Here is a 19,939-nt window from a genome sequence, read left to right as displayed (position 1 = left end):
TGTTGTTTAGAATACTTCTTTTTTAAATCACATTTTCATTGTATGTTCTACTTTCTGCTTTTCAGCTTTATCTCAGAACATTTCGAACTTTCTTCTTAAAAAAAAAAACACTTATTTACTTTGAGAGACACACAGGAGAGAGAGAAAGAGAAAGAGAGAGAGAGAGAGAGAGAGAGAGAGAGAGAGAGAGAGAGAGAAAGAGAGACTCTGTCTTGCAGTTCAATCTTCAAAAGACAACAGCCTGGACTGGGTTAGGCTGAAGTCAGGAGCCAGAAACTACATCCCGGTTTCCCAAGTGTTTGGCAGGTACTCACCAGACACATTATTAGGCAGCAATAATGGAAGCAGAGTAGGTATGGCTGAACTTGTGCAAAATTCCATTTTTGCAGATCAGAATAGAAGATCAGTATTGCTTAATTTGGAAATCTCAAATGTGAAATTGGCGTGATGGGTTTTGATAAAGAAGGTAATTGGACAGAAGCATCTGTGGGATGCTTGAGGCAGCTTTGTGAAGGTTAGTGTGGAGACTCAAGATCCAACAGTGAGTCATCTTCATGGCCATAACTTAGAAAAGTAGGATGGGTATTGGTATTTGAGAAGTAGAAATGGCTCCCAAATATGATAAAACATATGCCCAGAGTCTTTCCCACATACTATATATTCCAAATACAATATTTACCTGTATAAATGGAATCATCTTATAACAAGGGCCTCATAAGCCAGAAAGTAAGTTTCGTCTTAGAACCCACTTTATCAGAAATAAATGAATTACAAAGCCCTGGATCTAGTTATCAGTGGAAAAGTACTTAATCATGGTTCTTTATCATGTATAGTCTAAAGGGGCACAAAGATAAAGGGACTGCTCTTCAGGTGGGCTTCTGACTCAAGCTTTCATGCAGCTCTAAGTGAGACTTATAGATCCAGCTGAGCGCTTGTGCAGTATAAAAATGTCTGTTATATCCAAGGGCTGATGAAGGACGTGTTGTGTGCATCACTCAGGTTATGAGACATATGAAAATGAGTACAGTTTAACAGGTGATAAATTAGCAAATGGCTTAGCAAAGGAGACAACTCAACATGATCATGGTAGGTGGGAAACAAATTATGGAGAAATACAAAAGAATGATATTTGAGAGGTGGCCAAGTGAGCCAGTCTTTTTGAAGACAATCAGCAGGTTTGGAGGTGGGGGAATCACATTCAGACCCAGTGTCTTAGGGCTGTTGTTAGCTAAACCCAAGCCATCATTGGGGGCATGAAGTCCAATGCTTTTCTGGAAAGGTAATGAGAACAGACACCGGTTCTTTGATTATACTTTAGTCAGGTTCCTGAATCTATTGCTAGGTCTGTTTGTGTACTTCCTCATAGAATCCAGTTTTATAAAATGCACTTTTATAAGATCAGCAGAATCCCCCAACTCCCAATTCTGATCAAGGGTTCTCATGTTTCAGATGATCTCTGGTCACCTTGGCCTTGACCTGTCTCCTGTAAGAACCATGTTAGGATGGCTCAGTCAGAATCTCTCCTCACCCCTGGTATTTCCTTTTAGAAATTTTCCATTCACTGATTTTCTGCTCTTTGGGACAGAGGATGAGAAAGTTAATATTTACCAATTCAGAGCCAAATGAAAGGAAAAAGTGGCTCAGGGATGAAACATAATTAAGACTCAACCATTTGAAATATAGAAAACCCTAGAAATGCTATTACAAGCAACAGGCATGACAAACATCCTATTGTGTCACAGCAAATTGTGCAATAGCTAGGAAATAAATGGTTTTGTGTCATCACAGATGATTTAAGTAATTTTGGGGTCAACTCTCACAGTGCAGACCTTGGTGCATACATGGTTAACGCTGTGACGCTCACCGTTCCCTGAGAGAGAAGAATGTCTAGTTCATCCAGCTCAGGTTGAGCCAAAATGGTCTCTGTGGTGAATATCTATCCAGGCTTCCTGTGTTTTGGGAGTCCATCGATTTGGTGCTCTCACTTGGAAGGCATCTCAAGAACTTGAGAAGCAATTTATCCAAGGTGGGGAAAGCAGAAGTCATTTAAAGAAGTGAAAGGCTTTTCTCTGCTGTATGTATTCACATGAGGCCATTAGTCCCAATTTCCAATTTTCTGTTTAAACGATCCTGCCCAAATACTATTCTTTGAATACGCAAGTCACATTGAGAAATCCTGTTGTGTTACAACATTCACTTTATCAACGCATATTAAATGAAATCATACTTTTAACTGGAGAAAATGCTGTCACACGAAGTTTTCTTTCTGTCTTATGGAGTTGCCTGTTGTACATACCCAGTAATTTCTTTTGGCTTTGATTTATCTATTACTGTTGGGCATTTAATCTTTGGAAGAACTGCGTTGATTTTACTGGGAATCAAACTTAAAGCCGATGTTTGCAATTTGTCCCTTTCCATCTTAATCGGTGCTTTAAGCAGGAATCTGACAAAGTTTGAAGAGCCTGGCTCTTATCTACCCTCGCCTTGGATAAGAAGTGCTCTGTTTACAGAGATTCTAGACAGGGTTTCTGGCCTGCACAGCTTATAGTCTGTGAATTCAGGGATAACAAAGGCTAGACAGACATGCATGCTTTCCTTATCCGGTTTACACGATCTGTACAACTTAAGCTGGTTTGGTGTATGCTTAGAATCCATTCTGATTGTATACCACGAATTCTCAGAGCAGAAGGCCTGGGGAGAGGTAGCACAGCAAAGTAGAAAACGCCTCTAAGTTGTATTTTTGCAGTGTTAGGATTAGGAAGAGGTGATGTCAGTTTTGGGTTTGGGCAAGCCCTCCTGTCTAGGGCCTGGTTTCCATGGTTATTTGTAAATACATGTTGTTCTGAGTCTAGTCTTTGGCATCTTTCCCCTGGGTTTTGGCAATAAGGTAGCTGGAGGAGAAATTGTGTAAATGACCTAAAATTGTGGTTTTTGAGTAATGGAATGGCAGTAGTCAGGGAGCAAGGGAGACACTCAGACAAGTGCTTGGAGATGTTGGGTACAGTATGTCTGGAAAAAGGGGAGAAAAGTGGACGGATGGGTGTCCCGGAGACCAAATTGTTCATGATATGTGGTGATTTGAAAGCAAAAGACTTGGATTTGAGTCACAACATTCATTATGAGATGTGTCATTGTGTTAGATTTGGTCGCTGGACTATAAGTTTTCAAGTTCCATTGGGGAGACTTATTGTGGAACAAATTCATCAAGTACTGTGCAACAATTGGTTTCTTCAGCTTCCTGTATGAGTTCCTTGTTCACAGGATGCTTAAAAAGTTCCTGTCAGTTAATTCTGCTGTAAGTTAATAAACAGGTGTCCTTGCTTTATGGGCTTGGCTGCTGTGAGTCTGTTCCCAGAGGTGGCTTCACCCTCGAAGTATAAACAAAATCTGCAGGGCTAATGGCTAGACCGACTCCGAAAAGTTTATCAGGACAAGGAATTCTGTTGCAGGACAATCCACCCCACCCCTCTCAACAAGTGTCATTTCTCATGGCAGTGTTTATGTTTCCTTTCAAGCATGATGTGTTTGAATGCTAACACACCTGAGAGAATGATAGCAACTTGTGAACAATCAATCCTTCAAGTAATGATGGGGCAAGATGGGGAGTGCTTAGAGGCCTCAAGAATCTCAAGCATGGAAGGAATCCTGATAAACTTCCTGCCAAGGAGTGGTCAGATCCAGTGCTTGAAAGTTGAGTAACTGAAAATTCATGGCCGGGGTAAAAGGGAAGTTGAGGGTGACGGAGTGGGTCTGCTCTAAAAGCTTCTCCAGGAGCTTCTCCATATTGCTCTCAGTTCTGGTTCTCCAGACTTTGCGTCCGTTAGCAGCGCGTATGACTGCTCGGCCACAGCAGCATCTCTGAGCACAAACCACCCTTTATCCTTTCCAGTGTCCTCCATTTCAGTGCCCTGGGTTAGGAAATCAAAATTTTTTTTTTCTCTGCAAGCATGGTATGTATTTTCCTACCTATAGAATGCAGTTCCAAACAAACAAGCAATTTGCTGAATTATTACTACGTTTTGAAAAGATTTATTTGTATGTATTGGAAAGGAAGACCAGATTTACAGAGAGAAAGAGAGACAAAGATGTTTCACCCACTGTTTCTCTCCCTAAATGGCCATGATAGCCAGTGCTGAGCTGATCCAAATTCAGGAGCCAGGAGCCTCTTCCGGGTCTCCCACATGGGCACAGGGTTCCAAGGCTTTGGATCATCCTCTTCTGCTTCCCCAGGCTATAAACAGGGAGCTGGATTGGAAGTGGAGCAGCTGGGACACAAACCAGTGCCCATATGGGATTCCTGTGCTTGCAAGCTGTGCATTTAGCCAAATGAGCCATTGCAGTGGGCCCAACACACGTGTTTAGGTGATCCAAACGTGTAGCACAGTTGGCTTATCAGGTCCTTTTCACTGTTAAAATCAAGTTCACAGTGATTCACTTGCATGCTTTAAACCTTTCTACCCCATTTATACTGAGATCTCCATGACAGATTGAGATGGTTAGATGTCCCTCATCTCTTCTTCACATTTGTGCCAGTTGCAGGTTCTGTATTTTTGACCTTCATTGATGTTTTTGATTCTGTAATCTCCCTATTTCTTGGTATTGTAGTATTTTTAACTGTTTCTGATACAATGTTGTGAATTGGGATCTGGTTGAAATTTGGATTTGTATTTTTGTGTTGACTTGCAGTGTTGAACATGTTTCACAGATTATTGGCCTAGATACTTTCTTGTAAAATTTCTAGCCTCCACCTTTTGTCTAAGTTATCTGAAGAGTTGTTTGTGCTTATTGGGAGCTAGCTATGTATTTTTCAGATGAATCCTTTGTCCTTGCGTGCCTTGTGAACATCTGTCTTCTTGAAGGAAACATCATGTGGGGCCAAAGAAGAGAACAGAAGTTATTATCTCTTAATACTTTGTAACATAGCAACAGATAATCAAAACAGTTTTTTATTTTCATGTTCTCTCAAAAATGGGTTTAATCCACATTTGTGCCAGCCCTTTCTTTCATAGTATCACTTAATGATGCACAGTTTTAACTGCTCAATCTCGCCAGTTTTTATCAATTTTGTTTACTTAAAAAAAATCCCAAACCTCTAATGCTGTGTAAGTTCATTTTCTCCATTAGCATCCATTTTAGTGATCTCCAGTCTCACTTTCCATATTTGTTTTTTTATCCTATATAACTTTTTTGGGCAGGACGGTTTCCTGTCTTCTAAGGTCTTGAGATGGGGGCATTTAACTCACTAATTCTGAGCTTTTCTTCTCTTCTAATGTATAGATTTAGATCTACAAATTATCCTTATAACATTGCTTTCACATCCTTGAGTTTTAAAGCGCCCATGATAATTATACAGTTCTATCTATTTAGACAATTCATAGATTCCATGCTTGTGATTTTCCCATTTATCTTTTTATTTAAAAAAGATATATTTTTTATTGGAAAAATCAGATATACAGAGAGGAGGAGAGACAGAGAGGAAGATCTTCCGTGCGATGATTCACTCCCCAAGTGAGCCGCAACGGCCAGTGCTGCACCAATTTAAAGCCAGGAGCCAGGAACTTCCTCTGGGTCGCCCACACGGGTGCAGGATCCCAAGGCTTTGGACCATCTTCTACTGCTTTCCCAGGCCACAAGCAGGGAGCTGGATGGGAAGCAGGACTGCTCTGGGATTAGAACTGGTGTCCACATGGGATCCTGGAGCACGGTAGGTGAGAACTTCAGCCGCTAGGCTATTACACTGGGCCACCCATTTATCCTCTTGCCCACCTGCTGGCTCCACAGAACATACATGGGAAGTGCTGCTATTGGCACCTAGTGGGCAGGTGGAGACCAGGGCACTTATCATTATGTTTCATTGCACGGAGCAGCACCACTCTGCTCTGTCATCAAAGAGCCCCTTAGCCCCTGCTGTCGACAGAGCCAGAGCAGAAGAATCTTGCTTTAGATTAAGGAATGAGTCATATTATTCCAGCTTACCTCTTTTTTTATGTGTGTTATGAGTAAGGCAGAATTCTAGGCACACCTGGAACTGACTGGGCTTCAGTTTTGTCTTATACAGGATGGTGTTTTGTACTGATTCTGAATGAACCAAAGAACCTCCCTTGGTGTCGTTAGCTCGGCTTCCAAGATTGTGCCCATACTCACTCACCGCAACAACGTCTGGTCAATAGAACCAGGGGAGGGACTGGGGAGGGACGGCATGGAGCACGGGTTATGGATGTGGCCTCCACTTGATAGCAGTTTCATAGGCGTCACTGAGCATGGCCAGAGGAAAGAGGCCATCCCTGAGTAGCACCCCTGGTGTCAAAGTGCAAGGGTCTTCCTGCCACCCTGGCACTGGGAATGGATGATGAAACCTAATGGCGTGGTCCTAGAACAGACCTAAGCTGACCACGCACCAGTGAGTGGTTGCTGGAATTTTGGAAAAATAGGAAAACACACATGGAAACAGAAAAACTGCATCTAGAAATGTTCATATGCATGTGGACAGGTGTTCTAAAGCACCCTTCCTAGCGTTTGGGTGCAGGCGTGCGTGCACAGGTGTGTGTGTGTGTGTGTGTGTGTGTGTGTGTGTGTGTCTATTTAGAAAGGCAGAAATGTCAATATTTCAGACCTGTACCAGAGGCCTTGGGTCCTTGACCAAATTCTTTCCACATCCAGTTACAAGAGAGCATTTGAGGGGTGCCTTATGGAAAAGAGAAAGCGATCTTGCTTTTGCTAGGATTAGTTGTCAGATATAAAACAGATAGCATTTAAAAAAGAAATATGAGTGGAAAGTCTTAGCAGAAAATGCTGAAAAAAAAATCAACTCACAATATAGGATGGAAGATAGTAAAGAATTTACTGGAAAGGAATAAGGAAGATTTTCATCAGCTGGGAAGACAATACAGGTTTAAATGAAAAGAAAAAATAAGACAAAAGAATTATCAGTATAGTAAAGCAAATGTGATTACAAAATATGAATAGGCAGTGAAAAATGAAAGAAAATTACCCTAAGGATTTGCATCTTGGGTTACTGAAAGGGAAAATGGTGGTTATTTTACTGAGGGTGAGACAATGATGTTTGGTCAAGAAGATACAAAGGGGCCTGCACCTGTCATAGTGAGTGACAAGAAACAGAGATCCTTAAACTAAGGCCGATCAGCTGCATGCTACCAAGAGAAAGAACCAAACCTTTTAATCAGAAAATTAATGGGAAGATGGCAGCAGTATGTGGATCTCAGCAACAAGTGAGAATGGGCTTGGGGCAGTGCCCAGAGAACTGATTGAATGGTCACCAGCAGATGGTTGCCCCAGATGGTGGTCTGAGGAACTATCAGCAGCAGGAGGGCTGGCAGCAGCTGGACACATAGCAGGAGGGCTGGCAGCAGCTGGGCTCACAGCAGGCCAGGCGGCGGGTAGGCGGGCAGCAGCTGGGCAGGCAGATGCAGGTGGGGTGGTAGCAGGTCCTGGTGCAGTAGACAGGGGTGCAGGTGCCGGCCTGTCCGCAGGGGGAGCTGCAGCAGCTGGGCCTGCAGCAGCTGGACTGGCAGCAGGGCTGGCAGCAGCTGGCCACACAGCAGCTGGGCTGGCAGCGGGGTGTGCAGTGGTAGCTGGTGGCACAGGAGGGCTGGAAGCTGGTCCTGCAGCAGGTGGTTTGGCAGCAGGTGGGGCGGCAGCAGCTGGGCTGGTAGCAGCTGGGCTGGCAGCAGGGGGCGCTGCAGGAGCAGGACACACAGGCTGGTTTCCAGCAGGTGGTCCTGCAGCAGGTGGTGCTGTAGCAGGGGGGTGGGCAGCAAGGGGAGCAGCAGGAGCCGGTCATGGTGTTAGGGGTGGGAGGAAGGCGGGTTTCTGTGCACAGGTGAGTTTCTCAGAATATGGTGCTTCTCTGCACTCTGGGCCTTTTATACCCTGGAGCTCCGAAGACTGGGCCAATGAGCAGCACCTTTCCTTGTTGTTGTTTACATTGTGTCCTGCAGTCCTTGGGGAATTTTCAAGGAGGAAGTCATTTTTCTTTAAATGCCGTGAGTCTTCTGGAAGTAAGTGCTTAATTTGTTCCTTAATTGAGAATAATCTTGGAGCCAGTGTTAGAGATAAAAGGAAGATGATCAAGTCATGAGCATGGTTCCTGCTGGGACCACCACCTGGTCATGTGACAGCTCCTGCTGTGGTGGGAGGGTCTGTGCTATAGTCCCTGTGCAGCTTGTTCTTGTGTGTGTGTGTGTGTGGGGGGGTGTCTGGGGGAGGGACATGCTGTTCCTAAGGCCACAGTGATCAGGTGAGTGTGTGAGTCTGGGTCTGCTCACCCATGGAACACCTGTTTCAAGACTAAACCAGGGGTCTGTTCTGTACATACTTGGTATTTGTTCAATCTCACACTCTTAGCAGGAGGATGTTTGATACTTTACTCCTGGGTGGTGGAATTGAGTTGTTACAAGTGGGTATAAGTTTGCAGAACTAGTATATGTGAGCAAGAAAGCCTCAGCTGAGTGATAGGTGCCTTTTCCTTTGATTTTTCCAGGGCTTGGGGCTTGCCTGGTAGAGCATAGGCAGCCTTCTACGATGTCATTGCTGCTGGTCCAGGCAAACAGGCAGGATCTGCATACTGAAATCCCAACCTCCACTGCTAGCACCCAGCTTGGGCCTGCCTGCTCTGTGCATTCCTGTCTCTTTCATCTCTGTCATCTGCCTCACTCTTTTTTCTCTCTCCCTCTTTCTCATCTCTACCTCATTTTTCTTCCTCCCTCTCTTTTCTTTTCCCTCTTTCTCTTTGCCTGTCTCCAATCTCCCCTCCTTCTCTTCTGAGACAGAATCGGGTTTATTGAGAGATTACATTATTTATCCTCTAGGCCTAACATGATTATAATGTTTTTGAAGATTTTTTTTTCATGTGAAAGGTTGAAAATGATTATCTTCCAACCTGATGGAATATCACCACGGGAGTCCTTCCATATTACTGTTACCAGGATAAGAAATAGACTATATGATAATTGTATCTTGTTCATTAAATGTGAGTAAAATGTTGATTAATGTCAATATGCCCAATAAATCTTGCATTTCTGAAAATGGTTATTATATATATACACATACACGCATACAGACACAGAAATGATGTTGGATTTGACTCATTTGTATCTTGTTGAAGATTCATTCTGTCACTGTATCCCAAAAATGGATTTGGCCTTAATGGGGCTCCTGATTTTGGTATTTCTGGAGGCACTTTTGTGTTCTCTAAGTTCACCAGCTATGCTAATGTAGGTTGTGGTTTGGAAACAACGATTCTCTTTTAGTAGGAGTGCTTGGAAACCCATGAGGCCCTCTCTGATCATTACAAGTGGGGGAATTCCAGGAAGAAACTTGCAGCCAAGTTGTTGAACTTTGTTATTTTGCACATTGGACACAAACAGCAGCACCCTGCCCGATTTTCTGACATGAGAACTTGAACATTTCCACAACAGTACTGCACTATGCCAGAGACCAGGAGTGAAGAATTGTATTTATTGCTTAACTCAGACTGTTGGAAGAGGAATTTAACTTGCAGGATATGAACATTTTAGCTAACCTGATGAGAACTTGGGGGATGTGTGTGTGTGTGTGTGTGTGTGATCGGTGAATCATAGAGCAGCCTGGTAATAGATTGACAACTTCAACAAACACAGAAAGCATGACAGCCCATGCATTTTATAAATAAAATTATTATATTGCTCATTTAGATGGCACAGTGACACAGAGAGGGAACACACGTACACGAGAAGGGAGGGAGGGAGGGAGGGAGAGAGAGAGAAAGAGAGAGATGTCTTCCACCTGCTGATTCATTCACCAGATGCCCTCAATGTCTGGGCCAGACCTGAGCCAGGACTGTGGATTTTCATTCAGGCTTCAGAGATTCAACAAGAGGAAAACAAACAACCCTGTTAAGAAATGAATGAAGAAAATGAGCAGGCATTTTTCTTTTTTAAAATTCTTTTTAAAAAATTAATTAACTTATTTTATTGGAAAGTGAGATATACAGAAGGGAGGAGAGACAGAAAGACCTTCTGCCCGATGATTCACTGCCAGTGCTGCACGAATCTGAAGCCAGAAGCCAGGAACTTCCTCCAGGTCTCCCATGGGGGTGCAGGATCCCAAGGCTTTGGGTCATTCTCAACTGTTTCCCAGGCCACAAGCAGGGAGCTGGATGGGAAGCAGGGATGCTGGGATTAGAACTGGTGTCCATATGGGATCCTGGCATGCTCAAAGTGAGGACTTAGCCACTAGGACACTTCACTGGCTCGAGGAGGCATTTTTCAAAAGAATACATTCAAATGACTAATAGACATATGAAAAAATGTTCTGGCTCCCTAGCTATTAAGGAAGTGCAAATGAAAACCAAATTGAGGCTCCACCTAACTGTGAGAATGGCCTACATACAGAAATCAACAAAGAACAAATGTTGAGGATGCGGGGAAAAATGCCCTATTCCAGTGTTGGAAGAAGGTGAATCAGGCTCCAAGCGTTCCAGTTCCTCTCAGAGCCATTCTCAAACCTTCCAGCAATGAATGCTTAGGCTGCACCATGAGTTGACACTCAGCGGCACCAGCCTTCTGGCTCTTGCAACTCCTACACATGCACAAATCCCCCACCTTTCTCCTTTCTCCCATTCTTCTGATCTCTCTGGAAGCGCACAATTCAATTTCCCCCAGAAGCTTCATATTCACCTCACAAAACACAGTGGGTCGTGTTTGCTCCTATGGACGGTTGTAAGATTGTCGGCTGTTCAAAGTCACAGATGTTCATGGCAGGTGCCCTATACCCAACTTTATCCCTACTTGATTTTCTTAATAACAGTTTGGCTAGGGAGACAAATTGCCTTAATGTTGCATATGCTGTCCAGTCTGCACTTTACAAGCAATTATCTAATTCTTCTTTGTGAGAGGAGTCCAGAGCCTTTTTGGGGTCTCTCACATGGGTGAAGGATCCCAAGGCTTTGGGCCATCCTCAACGGCTTTCCCAGGCCACAAGCAGGGAGCTGGATGGGAGCTGGATGGGAAGCGGGACAGCCAGGATTAGAACTGGCGCCCATATTGGATCCTGGAGCATACATGATGAGGACTTTAGCCACTAGGCTACTGTGCCAGGCCCCATCCCTTCTATTCCTAAAGACAAGGGGTACCTTGTAGTGCTGAGTCCTAATGTCATGTATGCCCCTCTTGAGATAGAAATGAAAGTATCTTGTGCAGGGTGGGACGATGAAGTCTGGAATCTATGTCTTCCAATCAATGGGTACAGAAGATCACAAGGACATTTTCTGAGAAATTGGGGTAGTAATTTATGAGGGGCTGTTATGAGGCTCTGAATGGATAATGTGTATCTGGGCAGCATGAATGAAAACCCCATGTCAGAAGCACTAGGCAATCAAACAAAACACAGTTTAGGATGAACGCTTGCTCAGAATTTATTGAAGGTACATTTAGAGAAAAATCCCTAACACTCAGGAGATCACTTGGAGAGATGATAAAAGGGAAACATCAGGATACAAGAAACAAGTAGCCATGATTATGCAGGGCACAGTTGATTACAGAAATCTATGAGAAATGCATGAGGGCTTGTTTTCCTAAGAACATTGAAGAAGAGAGGGAAGGCATTGACTCAGGAGTCAAACCCATCCCAGAACTTCAAATTGAGGACATGCAAAGATGCTACTAGGATCATTGGGCCTAACAAGAGAACCAGGAGGAAGCTCTGCAACCCTCAGGCTGGCTGATGATGTTTAACGCAAGCAGAGCAGGCTGGGTTTTAGAAAAGTTTGGAAGTGAATTGGTCTCTGAAGAGTTAATTCAGTTAGAGAAGGTTGTTGTGTGATGATAGTTCTTCAGAGAGCTGATCAGCAGCAGGAGGGCTGGCAGCAGCTGGACACATAGCAGGAGGGCTGGCAGCAGCTGGGCTCACAGCAGGCCAGGCGGCGGGTAGGCGGGCAGCAGCTGGGCAGGCAGATGCAGGTGGGGTGGTAGCAGGTCCTGGTGCAGTAGACAGGGGTGCAGGTGCCGGCCTGTCCGCAGGGGGAGCTGCAGCAGCTGGGCCTGCAGCAGCTGGACTGGCAGCAGGGCTGGCAGCAGCTGGCCACACAGCAGCTGGGCTGGCAGCGGGGTGTGCAGTGGTAGCTGGTGGCACAGGAGGGCTGGAAGCTGGTCCTGCAGCAGGTGGTTTGGCAGCAGGTGGGGCGGCAGCAGCTGGACTGGCAGCAGCTGGGCTGGCAGCAGGGGGCGCTGCAGGAGCAGGACACACAGGCTGGTTTCCAGCAGGTGGTCCTGCAGCAGGTGGTGCTGTAGCAGGGGGGTGGGCAGCAAGGGGAGCAGCAGGAGCCGGTCATGGTGTTAGGGGTGGGAGGAAGGCGGGTTTCTGTGCACAGGTGAGTTTCTCAGAATATGGTGCTTCTCTGCACTCTGGGCCTTTTATACCCTGGAGCTCCGAAGACTGGGCCAATGAGCAGCACCTTTCCTTGTTGTTGTTTACATTGTGTCCTGCAGTCCTTGGGGAATTTTCAAGGAGGAAGTCATTTTTCTTTAAGTGCCGTGAGTCTTCTGGAAGTAAGTGCTTAATTTGTTCCTTAATTGAGAATAATCTTGGAGCCAGTGTTAGAGATAAAAGGAAGATGATCAAGTCATGAGCATGGTTCCTGCTGGGACCACCACCTGGTCATGTGACAGCTCCTGCTGTGGTGGGAGGGTCTGTGCTATAGTCCCTGTGCAGCTTGTTCTTGTGTGTGTGTGTGGGGGGGGGGGTGTCTGGGGGAGGGACATGCTGCTGCTAAGGCCACAGTGATCAGGTGAGTGTGTGAGTCTGGGTCTGCTCACCCTGGAACACCTGCTTCAGGACTAACCCAGGTGTCTGGGCTGTAGGCTTGTGTGGGGACACTGGAAATCCATGTTGTATGATACATGATTGGGAGGTAGATGTTTGTTCCAATGTAGTGGGTGATGGAGCAAAACCAATGCAGGTGGATGGAAAGAGAAGGAGAAAACCATCAACCAATGATGTTCTGGGGATCCCACGCATCCTGGATTGTCCAGGGTGATTCTCAGATGACTCATGACAGCTGTGGGTGATTTGAGACAAGTTGCTAACTCTTGTACTTACTCAGTTCCTTCACCAGCGGAGCCTTAAATGTCAGCTCTCAGACTGCACACCTTTCATATGTACTCCTGCCATCTACCCCGTCTTTCTTCTTCTTTTCCCTTACTATGCTATCATTCTATCAAAAGAGTCTTATGTTTTGAATTTTATATATATTGTTGTATCATGTATGCATGATGATAACTTGGAAATTTCAGAACACCCTGTGTTTTTGTGAAAGATTCATTTATTCATTTGAAAGGGATGTGGTAGAGTTAGAGACAAAAGAGATAGAGAGAGATGATAGATAGCTGCTACATGGAGATAGAGAGTAGAGATGTTGTTCTACCTGTGGCTTCACGCTCCACGTGGCCATGAGCGCCAGGGTTGGGCAGGCCTCAGGCTCTCTCAAATTAATAGGATGCTTGGTCAGAATCACGCAGCAGCTAGAACTCAAGCTTATTACATTAATATGGGTTGCAGGAGTCCATGTGGCCACTGAACTTGCTGTGCTACAATGCTCGCCCCCATAGCATTATTTTATTTTATTTTATTTTATTTTTTCCTGTCATAGTTTATTCCCTGGTTCTCTAGCATAATCTTGAATAGAATGAGTTAGTGCAAATTTTTGTATGTCCTTGGTATTTCAGAATTCAATATCCATGCTCATTTTTGCAGATTCTTTTTTTTAAATTTTGCTTGTTTTTTTTTTTGCTTATTTAAGTTTTTTTTTTTTAACTGAAAACCAGACTTATAGAGAGAAGGAGAGACAGAGAGATAAATCTTCCATTAGCTTGTTCACTCCCCAAGTTGCTGCAACAGGCAGAGCTGAGCCGATCTGAAAAAGCCAGGAGTCAGGAACTTTTTCTGGATCTCCCATGCAGGTGCAGGGTCCCAAGTCTTGGGCCATCCTCCATTGCTGTCCCAGGCCACAAGCAGGGAGTTGGAAGGGAAGTGGAGCAGGTGGGACTAGAACTGGTGCCCATATGGGATCCCAGTGTATGCAAGGTGAGGGCTTTGGCCACTAGGCTACCACCCTGAGCCCACAGATTCTTTTCATAAACTGATAAAGACTTTTTCATTTCTTACATGCTAAGGTACTCTATCTTGAACATGTGTTGATTGGGACCAGCACAATGGCAAGATATCCACTCTTTCATGTCCAACAGGATCTTAATGTGACTCCCAAGGCTGCTATTGCTGAAGGCACATTCACAGCCCACAAAAGCACTACCAGTGCTGGTGCAGGGTGCAGGTTTGGAGGTACAATTCCTTCACTAGGCGCCTGAATCCTATGGGTTCATTTTTGGGATATAAGGATTCCAGGAAAGCACTGGTATCCAAAGAACTGAGCATTGTTACATCCCATGGACAAAGACAACGAAGTGCAGACCCATTTGCTGCAATGAATGCCTCGTCAACGCTACAACAAGTGTTGTGTTCATCCGTGAGAGCCCCCGTAACACTCTAAAGACTGACCTACTCATCTGGATTTCACATTTATGCTTCAAGAGAAGTTAATGATGACACTCAAGTGACAAGTAATTAAAATGAAACTTGTGTGCCATGTAATATCATAATTGGCTCTTACATGTGATGGTGGAATGGACCAAAAGAGAATTTATACTAACCTATCTGAAATCTCACAACACTTCCAGGTACCATTAATCAGGAAATGGAGAAGGAATGAAGGAATCCCTTGGACAGTGGAACCTGAGTGACTTCAACAGGGGCATAGCCATTTCATGCAGAGGATTCTTAAGGAGAAGGAATGGCTTTAGGATGAGAAAAATTTACTCTACTCCAGCTATGAATTGCATCAACTGAGCATACATTTCTGAGAAAGGAGTAGGGTGGTTAGTCATACACAGTTGGATTCAGGAGGGGAACAAAGCACCATGGTTGGCAGTGCCCAGCCATGCGTTGCACTGGGGAGGAAAAATATCCCACAAGGTTTCTAGTTCCTTACCCACAACCATGTGTTCTGAATGCCTGAGACCCCAGAAAATGTTAGAATATTGTTTTGGAATAAATGAAAGATTAGAGTATTGGGTTTGGCTCATGCAAAAATAAAAACAACAGCTAAAAGGTCTTGGCAAGGACATGTAGAAATTACAGCACTGGTTCATGGGTGAGAGTGAAAAATGGCATGGGAACTGTGGGAAAGAGTACAGAAATTCCCCCAAAGTATTACAGGTAGAAGCGTCAGAGAAGCTGGAAATTCCATTCAAAGGATTGAAATCAGAATGCTGAGATGTTGGCACTCTCATGCCCATGGCAGCACTATATACAACAGCTAGGCTGTGGAAGCAACAATGTTCATCTATGAACAAATGACTGTGGACAATGTGGTACATGCCTGTGATGGAACATTATCCAGCCTTCAAAGGAAGGGAATGCTCCCATCAACCAGCAGGCTGGCCAGCGGGTTACACATTCACAACATTTGAGGTCCTGATGTTAACTGAAGTAAGCCAGAAACAGAAGGACAAAACTTGAAAGGCTGTACTCACATGACGACACTGGACAAACCCACAAAAGGAAGAAGGGAGCGGTGGTTCCAAAGCTGATAGGAAGAGTGAACGGGGGCTGAGTCAACAGCTGTCACATGTCAGTAGTGCTGGGCAAACAGGTGCTAGAGATCTATGGTGGACAGTGTGATGGTAACGCAATCCACCCTGAAAACTATACTAAGCAGAGCAAGTGTTTGAGCTAATAGCTGCGGTGCTTGTGTCTCACTTTTGCGTATCTCAGTTAAATTCCCAGCCTCAGAACCTGACTCCAGCTGCCTGGTAACACAGGCACCTGGAATGCAATGATTACTTCAAATATGTGGATTCCTTTTGCGGCTGCGGGAGATATCTATTGTGTCACTGGTGTTCAGCTACCCTTTGACTTAGCCGTTCCTATGTGGGTACATGGAGGATGAATCAGTGGATGGGACCTTTATCGTTGGGTACCTTGATTTCTCCCGTTATCTGATGTCTGTCTCTAGCTAAACACCACATAGATTAGAGAAATAAAATGTCACAGATTCTGAAACTGAGGGAAAACATGCGGAATGTTCTTGCCATAGTAGAATGAAGAAACACAACATGGAAGAAATAGTCATCAGAAATAGTCATCTTTTTCAAAGATTTATTAGGACAGCCTGTACTGGTGAATACATTCAAAGTGGATTAAGAAATGAGAAGCTAGAATGCAAGAACTTAGAGTACAGTTAGAAAAAGAAAACAAAACTTAAAAATTGATTGATGACTTATAGAAATATTGTATAAGTTTGTGAAGTTTACTGATTTATGTAGTGGTAGTTTCATGACTAAGATTTCTCAGGCTGCATCATGAATCACATGACATAAAGGCAAGCGAATCAGGATGATGTTTACATTCTACTCTCTTAGGCTGATTCAGAAGATCCAAAAGGCAGACAGGTAACAGATTTGTTGGGGAGAACATGCTGTTTTCTAGCAAAGGTGGGGCATGAATTCGTACAGGCATGACAAGTCAGTTGAGAAGGTTGTTGTGTGATGATGACAGTTCTTCAGAGAGCTGATCAGCAGCAGGAAGGCTGGCAGCAGCTGGACACATAGCAGGTTGGGTGGCAGCAGCTGGGCTCACAGCAGGCCAGGCGGCGGGTAGGCGGGCAGCAGCTGGGCAGGCAGATGCAGGTGGGGTGGTAGCAGGTCCTGGTGCAGTAGACAGGGGTGCAGGTGCCGGCCTGTCCGCAGGGGGAGCTGCAGCAGCTGGGCCTGCAGCAGCTGGACTGGCAGCAGGGCTGGCAGCAGCTGGCCACACAGCAGCTGGGCTGGCAGCGGGGTGTGCAGTGGTAGCTGGTGGCACAGGAGGGCTGGAAGCTGGTCCTGCAGCAGGTGGTTTGGCAGCAGGTGGGGCGGCAGCAGCTGGACTGGCAGCAGCTGGGCTGGCAGCAGGGGGCGCTGCAGGAACAGGACACACAGGCTGGTTTCCAGCAGGTGGTCCTGCAGCAGGTGGTGCTGTAGCAGGGGGGTGGGCAGCAAGGGGAGCAGCAGGAGCCGGTCATGGTGTCAGGGGTGGGAGGAAGGCGGGTTTCTGTGCACAGGTGAGTTTCTCAGAATATGGTGCTTCTCTGCACTCTGGGCCTTTTATACCCTGGAGCTCCGAAGACTGGGCCAATAAGCAGAGGTTTTTCTTGTTTACATTCATTTCCCATGATCATGTTGATGTTTTCAACTAGGAAGTTGTTCTCCAGATGTTAAGGACCTTTTGAAAGTAAGTGCTTAATTGGCTCCTTAATTGAGAACAAGTCATAAAAACTTCCTTTTAGATAAAACGAAGACGGCCACATCATCAACCCTGTTCCTGCTTTGACTATCATTGGTCATATGTTGGTTCCTGCTGGCCTGGGAGTGTTGGGGAGCTCGCAATGCCTACCTCAGTCCTTTGGCTGTGTATAGACAGGGAAGGTCCCTGGACAAGTGCACATTGCTGACTGGAGTGTGTGGATTTTAATCTGCTCACTGCAAGCTCCTTGATCCTGACCACAAGCAGCACCTGTGTCTGTACAAGCCAGAGAACCTGTGTATCTCCTGTCAAAGAGACTTGGGAAGACGATGTTGTCAATGTTTAAAGGCAATGTGGAACCAAAGCGATGGGTGAGGTGGAGGAATTCCCTGGGGACTTGGCACAGATACGTTCTAGGTGACCAGTAAACTTCCTGCCTCGAGGCATATGTTGAATGTTAACTAGGGTGGTTTGGGTCATGGTGAGGTTGTTGGTAACTATAGACTTAACCTGTTAACCAGCAGGCAAATGCATCTTTCTTTTCTTCATCCTTTCTTTTTGAATGAAAGACTCAAGTTATAGAAGTGACACTTGAAGCAGCTGGGAGTTCTCATATGCTTCAGTTTCTTTTGAGCTATAGTATTGGTTTTATTTTGATATTTACTTCACAGGTTTAAATTTGTGAAACAAAAATTGTGAGGTAGCAACACACAGAGTTCTCATATACTGCTCTACTCCACGTTCCCTGTCAGTATCACTTCATATTAGTGTATTTGTCCAATATGTGGTGCTTCTATTTTTTAAAACACAAATTCCTTTTATCCCTTTCAACATCACAGTCTCCAAAGCATTCAGATTATTAATTACCAGCTTGCTAGCTGGTCACAAATCGAACAGAGTTCATTTGGTTAAAAATATGATACTTCACTCATCATCTTCCAGTATATATAAGCAGTTCTTGAATACTGCTGCTCAGCTTTGCTGGTTTCTAAGGATTATTGAGGTGAAATCACACGAAACTGGCTACTTGCTCTTTACATGAGTGTTGTGAAAGTTATTCAAACAGTTCATCCATCCTCACCGCTGTGTTATCCTCCACTGTGTGAAGATGACATTACTGCATTGTTCCCTCTACTGTCAATAGCCACATGGACTGTTTCTAGGGTGAGACTATTAAAATATGAAAAATGGTTCTTCTCTGGATAATTTGGTAGGGGTATTTTGGTAAACATAGCTCACCATTTCTGTTGGATAAACTCTACTTGGGAGTAGAACTGCTTCTGCATTTGCTTTTGCTTTGTCAAAATGTTTATGCTTTTCTCCATAGCAATCTTGGTTAGCTTCAGATTTTCCTCCAGGTGTTTTATTTTTAATGCTACTGTGTGTATTATAATCTTAAACTTTTATTTTTAACTGACTTAGGAAACACTCATTTTTGTGTGTTTATTTATATTCAACTCCATTTTAATTTCTAATACATTGCTGCAAATGGGATTTTCTTACAGAAATTCCACATGTACAGGCATTCCATGTATAAATGATCATGGCTTACTTTGTTCTATAGCTGTCGTTTCATCAAGGAGTGCTTCCTTGCTCTGGTCCCTTCAAAGGATCTCCAGCATGTACTGAATGGTGCAGAATGGTGCACTGGATATCTGTATATTTTCAATATGGCCATGTGTTTCTTAGTTAAATGCGATTCCTTCTGTCTTTTTCCAGTATCTTCTCATTATGGTTGCTAGGATTTTCTTATTTCTTATTTTCAGGGGTATTCTATCTTGAAAAATGTATTGAAATTTGTAATATGCAATTTCTTAATGCATTGAGATGTTATTACTATTCTAGCTTTTTTTCCCCCAGTAAACATGATAGAAAAAAGCATCAATTAATGTTCCAATGTGGCTATGGCTACATGTATGTGGAATTATGTTTTATAAATCAAACCTCCTGTTTTGATTCAGCTTCCTTTATTATTTTTTTTTTTCTGCAAAAGCTCAGCTCAATAGGTTACACAGTGTCCTGCGATCAAACTTGGTTGTGATACAGTTTCCTGTATTGATATATCTGGATGGCTATGTGACATGTTAGCACTTGAAGAACAATAATTCCCTTTTCAATGCATAAGCCTGCAATATCTCATGGCCCTAATAAAGCAAAGATGCTTTGCTACAGTTTGGATAGAAATAGTCTCTGTATGATTATTGGGCTAGAAGTTTGTTCTCAGAGTGGCAGGCTGGAGGAAAAGGAAAGAATTTATCTTTTCAGTTTACTTGTGATGCTGAGTGACACAGACACACATAGGCAAATAGACACACACACACACACATACCAGAGAGAGAAAGAGAGAGATAGGGATGGAGAGAGAGAGAGAAAGAGAGAGAGAGAGAGAGAGAGAGAGAGAGAGAGAGAGAGAGAGAGAGAGAATGGTAGAGATTTTTTTAAATCAACTGGTGTGTATCCCAAACGCCTAAGAGAGTTAGGCCTGGGATAGGTGGAAACCAGGAGTTCAGAACTCCGTCAGGGCCTCCTATATGTGTGACCAGAGCGCATGCACATGAATCATCCTCTGTTGCCTCCCAGGATCTACTAGCAGGTAGCCGGGCGAGGA

At 44.3% G+C, this 19,939-nt stretch overlaps 3 protein-coding genes across 3 annotated transcripts; all 3 read right to left on the bottom strand.

Moving 5' to 3' along the window:
- Positions 1-7,315: 7,315 nt before the first annotated feature.
- LOC121169796 (keratin-associated protein 9-2-like) lies at positions 7,316-7,801 on the bottom strand. The gene has a single exon (XM_041000515.1). It carries the CDS (start codon positions 7,799-7,801, stop codon positions 7,316-7,318), a length of 486 nt encoding a protein of 161 aa, XP_040856449.1.
- Positions 7,802-11,842: 4,041 nt separating this feature from the next.
- Positions 11,843-12,328, bottom strand: LOC121169795 (keratin-associated protein 9-2-like). The gene has a single exon (XM_041000514.1). It carries the CDS (start codon positions 12,326-12,328, stop codon positions 11,843-11,845), a length of 486 nt encoding a protein of 161 aa, XP_040856448.1.
- Positions 12,329-16,624: 4,296 nt separating this feature from the next.
- Positions 16,625-17,110, bottom strand: LOC121169794 (keratin-associated protein 9-2-like). The gene has a single exon (XM_041000512.1). The coding sequence runs from the start codon at positions 17,108-17,110 to the stop codon at positions 16,625-16,627; it is 486 nt and encodes a 161-aa protein (XP_040856446.1).
- Positions 17,111-19,939: the final 2,829 nt, after the last annotated feature.

This window comes from Ochotona curzoniae, unplaced genomic scaffold (assembly GCF_017591425.1).
Source record: "Ochotona curzoniae isolate NIBS_2020 unplaced genomic scaffold, NIBS_Ocur_1.0 scaffold_2453, whole genome shotgun sequence".
In the NCBI taxonomy this organism is placed as follows: Eukaryota; Metazoa; Chordata; class Mammalia; order Lagomorpha; family Ochotonidae; genus Ochotona; species Ochotona curzoniae.
The sequence above is the reverse complement of the archived record's forward strand: the minus strand, read 5'-3'. Positions and strand labels throughout refer to the sequence as shown.